General features: G+C 35.1%; 2 protein-coding genes across 2 annotated transcripts; both read right to left on the bottom strand.

The window, feature by feature from the left end:
* Positions 1–507: 507 nt before the first annotated feature.
* Positions 508–1,194, bottom strand: LOC112020629 (uncharacterized). The gene has a single exon (XM_065774797.1). It carries the CDS (start codon positions 1,192–1,194, stop codon positions 508–510), a length of 687 nt encoding a protein of 228 aa, XP_065630869.1.
* Positions 1,195–3,935: 2,741 nt separating this feature from the next.
* LOC112020605 (transcription termination factor MTERF15, mitochondrial) lies at positions 3,936–4,409 on the bottom strand. Its single transcript, XM_024053157.1, has one exon. The coding sequence runs from the start codon at positions 4,407–4,409 to the stop codon at positions 3,936–3,938; it is 474 nt and encodes a 157-aa protein (XP_023908925.1).
* Between the last annotated feature and the right edge of the window lie 2,286 nt (positions 4,410–6,695).

Raw genomic sequence — 6,695 nt, 5'->3', positions numbered from 1 at the left:
ATAGCTTCAACAGCCAAGGAGCTTCCTCATTGCAGTTCACACATTTCTGCAGAAACAACTTTCAGAATCCTCAAAAAAGATAAGTCAGATTTGTGATGGATGACAGTAATTGCAAACGATAGCCTTGTGAATTGTGATGGTTCTCTTCTCCAAGCTTAATTAGAGAAAACAAGCACCAGGCATTTTGCAACAGTTTGGATTTTGGATCAGTTGCAACCTTGGACCTGATTTAGAGTAAGTTCAATACCAAACAGTGCAAATGGACCAAGTAATTGCCTGGTTAGCATGAATGATCAAATTTCAATATATAGATTCAATAGCTAAGAAATTTGCTCCAAATAACTTGTTCTGTGTTTTGAGACTTTTGGTCAAGAGGAACTTTTAGAGTGACTGGTTTGTTTGAGAATCCCGAAAACGTATTCCTGCAAAAGTAACTCCAAACAAGGGAGACTTAATTCATGATGTGGGCTATAACTGCTTCATCTCACTCCTTGCCTTCAACATATTCTATTTTGTAGTCATCTTTGAAAAATCCAATTTTCCCTTGTATAGCTTCAACAGGTCAGACACCTCGTCCATATATGGTGTCACAAACTTCTGAAGGAATGAGTTCTCAGAAGACCTAAACACTGTAGCTAAGTGTATATTCTTCTTGACCAAACCTTTTGATTGCAAAACTTCAATAACCGAAGCCCTTGGAATAAGCCGCTTCTCCAAGCTATAAATAATGAGTATCGGGCGATTGACAATAAAGGAAGTCTCGAAACCCATCTTGTTGACGTAAAAATCCATAACCCGCATAATCTTATCCTCAGATGCCATAACACACCAGGGGCAGTTTCTGAATGCCGCAAGAATATCTTTCTGAGACAAATCCCACCTCTTATAAACGTTGACCTTCCTCTCCCATGTGGATTTATTCATTCCCAACATTGCAAAAACAGCATGAATAAACAAAAATTTCGAAGGATTGAATCCCATTTCCTTGACATTCTCCACAATCTCTTTAAATCGAACTGGATTTGTCACAGCAGCTCTAGGCTTCTGTTTAAGTAAGGAACTAATATGCGATTCAGGAACTCCAATTTCTCGCAGAAGATTGACATTTGGAAGCACACAAGTGTCAAAACTACGCTTGGGAATAACCCAAAAACGTATAATCCCATTAATAATGTCCTCGTTGGTTCCAAACATATTCTTAAGGAAAGAAAAACATGGGATTATGTAGTTTTCCAAGCTTCGTCTCAGTATTTCTGGATTTCTAGATAAGACTGTAGTAATGTCAGAGCTTGTAAAGGCTTTGGACTGAAAAAATTCCAATTTGGGCAGAAGGGTCTTGTGAGGATTTGATAGCAGCACTCTAGGGAATGCTCTGATGATATTTGAGATTTGGGTTTGTGAGAAACCATAGTTTTTGAAAAAGCTAATAACCAAGTCAGCTCTATCTGGGGTTTCAAAATTAACATTTTTGGAGACTGTTAGGGCAGTTTCCAGTGAGAACCCACATGAGTTTATGAGGTATGAGACTTTGAATGAGTGTTGATTTGAATTGCTTGAAATGTATTTAACAGATTTGAACCATAAAAACGCTAGGTGGGTTTCAACAGTGTGTAATTTCCGAGGGGCTCTAAATCGAATGCTACAACAACAAGTACCATGGTGAATAGCTTTACAGAGAAAATTCAACATGCTACAACTAATATAATAAGCAGTGCTGGAAGAAAAACTCACCCACTCTATGAGTCCATTTGTTTGAAGAAAATCTCCGCTGTGAATGAATGAGCAAGGTTCCGAAACTTGAGGGTATCTCTATCTCTCAGTCTCAGACACCCAAAAGCCAAAGGCCGAAGCTTCGTTTAAAACACTTGGACAATCGTGTGGTGGTGGTCCTAGTTATAGATTTCACATTCGCCGAGGGAGCAAGAGAAGGAGTCTGTGACTGAGACAGAGAGAGTTGGCGAGTGGGAAAGGCAAGGCGATCGAAATCGGATGCAAAAAAACTAGAGACAAAATTCAAGAACAATTTGATAAAAATGAAACTCTTCCTATCACTAAAATATTGCTTAAAATATAAGATAACTTTTTTTTTTTAATTTTAAATTAATTTATTCACTTATAAATTAAAATTTTAAAATAAAAATTATTTATATAAAAATGCAACCCTACACAGTTTTTTTTTTTTCCTAATAGGACCACTAAAAAAAACTCTCATTTTTTTAGTTTAAAAATGCCCTATATTTTTATGTTTAAGTAGAGACAAAATTAAAAGATAATTGATAAAAATACAGTTTTATTTGCCACTAAAATATTGCCTAAAAAATAGGACCACTCTCCTATTAATTTTTAATTTAATTTATTCACTTATAAATTAGATTTTAAAATAAAAATTATATATATAAAAATGCAATCCTACATAGTTTTTTTTTTCTCTCTCTAAGAGGACCACTAAAAAAAAAAAACCCTCATTTTTTAGTTAAAAAATGTCCCTACATTTCTATGTTTAAGTATAGTCAAAATTAAAAGACAATTTGGTAAAAATGCAATTCTAATTGCCACTAAAATATTACCTAAAAAATAGGACCACTCTCCTATTAATTTTCAAATTAATTTATTCACTTATAAATTAGATTTTTAAAATAAAATTATATATATAAAAATGCAACCCTACACAGTTTTTTTTTTTTTTTTTCTAATAGGACCACTAAAAAAAACCCTCATTTTTTAATTCAAAAATGCATCTGCATTGCGCTAAGTTTAAAGACCCGTTTGTTTCCAATGGTCTTATGCCCAAGCGAAAGATCAACATACTTCCTAACTCGATTCTTTGCCATGTAACCCATCTCATCCCTTAAAGCAACTAGCCATACATTTGAAGTTGGTGAAGTTAAAGAAACACACTCATCAAAGTGTAATGGTGCACGCAAGAAAGATTCCCCTTCAATCTCAAAACGACAATAAAGAATTGTTTCACGTTCGCTTCTATGTAGTTCTAATTCTTGCAAGTCACATTCAAGTGGTACACTACCACTACACTAGGAGACAAGTTACTCCCACCATCTTTGGCAATTTCAAGATGAGTTTAAAATTCCCCACCCTTGCCAAGAGATGGTGCAACTTCAGCCTCCATAAATGGACTAACTAGAGCCTTAGAAATGACTCTTTTCTATGCTTAGTAAAAGAATGATTTGGTATTTGTCAGAAGACTCGCTCCCTATTCTTGCTTCTTTTGTACGAGTTTAGCTTCAATCATGGGGAAAATAAAATGATTGATAGCACCCTTGAACAAAAGATACAGCAAGTTATGAAACAATGGGATCAAGTAACACTACACTAACGGGTAAATAAAAAGCATTTACAATGGCTGTTGCATCCACAGTTCCCTCCCTCACACCACTTATTCATTGGCATGAAAGTTCAACTTCACTGAATATGGCTTCAACAACCAAGGAGCTTCCTCATTGCAGTTCACACATTTCTGCAGAAACAACTTTCAGAATCCTCAAAAAGATAAGTCAGATTTGTGACGGACGACAGTAATTGCAAACGATAGCCTTGTGAATTGTGATGGTTCTCTTCTCCAAGCTTAATTAGAGAAAACAAGCACCAGGCATTTTGCAACAGTTTGGAGTTTGGATCAGTTGCAACCTTGGACCTGATTTAGAGTATGTTCAATACCAAACAGTGCAAATGGATCAAGTAATTGCCTGGTTAGCTCGAATGATCAGATTTTAATATATAGATTCAATAGCTAAGAAATTTGCTCCAAATAACTTGTTCTGTGTTTTGAGACTTTCGGTCAAGAGGAACTTTTAGAGTGACTTGTTTGTTTGAGAATCCCGAAAACGTATTCCTGCATAAGTGACTCCAAACAAGGGAAACTTGGTTCATGATGTGGGCTATAACTGCTTCATCTCACTCCTTGTCTTATACATATCCTATTTTTTAGTCATCTTTGAAAAATCCAATTTTCCCCTGTATAGCTTCAACAGGTCAGACACCTTGTCCATATATGGTGTCACAAACTTCTGAAGGAATGAGTTCTCAGAAGAGCTAAACACTTTAGCTAAGTGCATATTCTTCTTGATCAAACCTTTTGATTGCAAAACTTCAATAACCGAAGCCCTTGGAATAAGCCGCTTCTCCAAGCTATACATAATGAGTATCGGAAGATTGACAATAAAGGAAGTCTCGAAACCCATCTTGTTGATGTAAAAATCCATACCCTGCATAATCTTATCCTCAGATGCCATAATACAGCAGGGGCGCTTTCTGAATGCTGCAAGAATCTCTTCCTGAGAGAAATCCCAACTCTTATAAACGTTGACCTTCCTCTCCCATGTGGATTTATTCCTTCCCACCATTGCAAAAACAGCTTGAATAAAAGAAAACTTCAAAGGATTGAATCCCATTTCCTTGACTTTCTCCACAATCTATTTAAATCGAACTGGATTTGTCACAGCAACACTATGCTTCTGTTTAAGTAAGGAACTTATATGCGATTCAGGAACTTCAATTTCTCACAGAAGATTGACGTTTGGAAGCACACAAGTGTTAAATCTGCCCATTGGAATAACCCGAAAACGTATAATCGCATTAATAATGTCCCCATTGGTTCCAAAAAAATTCTTAAGGAAAAAAAAGATGGGATTATGTAGTTTTTCAAGCTTCGTTGCAATATTTGTGGATTTCCAGATAAGACTGTAGCAATGTCAGAGCTCGCAAAGGCTTTGGACTGGAAAACCTCCAATTTGGGCAAAAGGGTCTTGTGAGGATTTGATGGCAGCACACTAGGGAATGCTCTGATGATATTTGAGATTTGGGTTTGTGAGAAACCGCATTTCTTGAAAACGCTACTAACCAAGTCAGCTCTATCTGGGGTTTCCAAATTTACATTTTTGGAGACTGTTAGAGCAGTTTCCAGTGAGAACCCACGTGAGTTTATGAGGTATCAGACCTTGAATGAGTGTTGATTTGATGTGCTTGAAATGTATCTAACAGATTTGAACCATAAAAACGCGGGGTGGGTTTCAACAGTGTGAAATTTCCGAGGGGACCTAATGGTACAACAAGAAGTACAATGGTGGACAGCTTTATAGAGAAAAGTCAACATAGTGTAACTAATATAAAAAAATGCCTTAGAATTAAGGATAGGGGATTAAATTTATCATTTTCAAGTTTTTAATAGAATTAGTAATTAAAAAAATGGCGTAAATGCATTTTTAATTTCTATATTTTGCTTTTTTTTTTTTTGGTCCTTACATTTTTATTTCACTATTTTTAGTCCTAAAATCAATTAACGTGTTCCATTTTGGTTCTTACCGTAACTCACTTAACAGAAATTGCTGATATGGCAAATAGAGTGCAATGTTGGCACATTAAATGGCGTAAATTTATCATTTTCAAGTTTTTAATAGAATTAGTAATTAAAAAATGAAGTAAATGCACTTTTAATTTCTATATTTTGCATCTTTTTTATTTTGGTCCTTACATTTTTATTTCACCATTTTTAGTCCTAAAATCAGTTAATGTGTTCCATTTTGGTCTTTACCGTAACTCAATTAACAGAAATTGCTAATGTGGCAAATAGAGTGCACTGTTGGCATATTAAATGCTAACTTGGCCAATAAAATAATGATTAAAAGAGACACATAAGCATCCACGTCAACTTTTGATTTTGAAAATTAATTTATCTATTTAACAAAATAAAAAATGATAAAAACAAAATTAGAACCTAGAATACACATGAATTCAGATCTGGTCTCATCTTAAACATGAACAAGAAAGAACATAAAACCAAAATATTCAATCACATGAACACAAACCAAGAAAAAATAAATTTACTGACAAAAACATAAATTTCCCATCTTAAATCTGTAACTAGTTGCCTTATCTCGTTTCCCTATATCTTTCCAACAACGCTTTCGCTAGATCGATCCTGTTGGAGATGAACCCAACATGAATTCAAATCTATTTACATCTTAAACATGAACACAACCTATAAATTTTAATCTTAAGAGTACAAACTCAAAACACAACTAGAATGCAAGATCACAAATACAATTGAAGGAATTTACAACTGTTTTTCTGTTAGAATAAAGTCCTAGTTTTTAGGGATATTTACATGTATTTGATTTGTTCCAAGTTTCTATTACCACTTAGCTTTATTTCCGCTAAGTGGGCTGCTTTTTCCTTTCTGTTAAGATCGTGTATTGAATGGCTATTTAAGCCAAAGTTATTGTTAATAAAACTAAGTCATTCAATCCAGCTTGTTGTGTTCTTGTTCTTAGTTTCAAAGTTCCTAACAATCTGGTATCAGAGCTCCCACTGGGCCTGATAAATCAAAGCAGCAGTCTTTGAAGTTCTTGTAGCAGCACAGAAGATGACTACGGAAGGGAGTTTTATACAACCAGCCATTCCTCGCTTTAATGGTCACTATGATCATTGGAGCATGCTAATGGAAAATTTTCTACAAACTAAGGAATTTTGGGGGCTGGTGGAGCTTGGTTATATTGAGCCAGCAAGTGAATCGGTGCAGACAAATGCATAGTGAAAGAAGAATGATGAGATGAAGCTGAAGGATTTGAAAGTGAAGAACTATCTCTTCCAGGCAATCAACCGAACCGTTCTAGACACCATTCTCAAGAAGGATATTGCCAAAGATATATAGGACTCCATGAAGAAAAAATTCTAAGGAA

Source organism: Quercus suber, unplaced genomic scaffold (assembly GCF_002906115.3).
Source record: "Quercus suber isolate HL8 unplaced genomic scaffold, Cork oak 2.0 scaffold_99, whole genome shotgun sequence".
Classification (NCBI taxonomy): Eukaryota; Viridiplantae; Streptophyta; class Magnoliopsida; order Fagales; family Fagaceae; genus Quercus; species Quercus suber.
The sequence above is the reverse complement of the archived record's forward strand: the minus strand, read 5'-3'. Positions and strand labels throughout refer to the sequence as shown.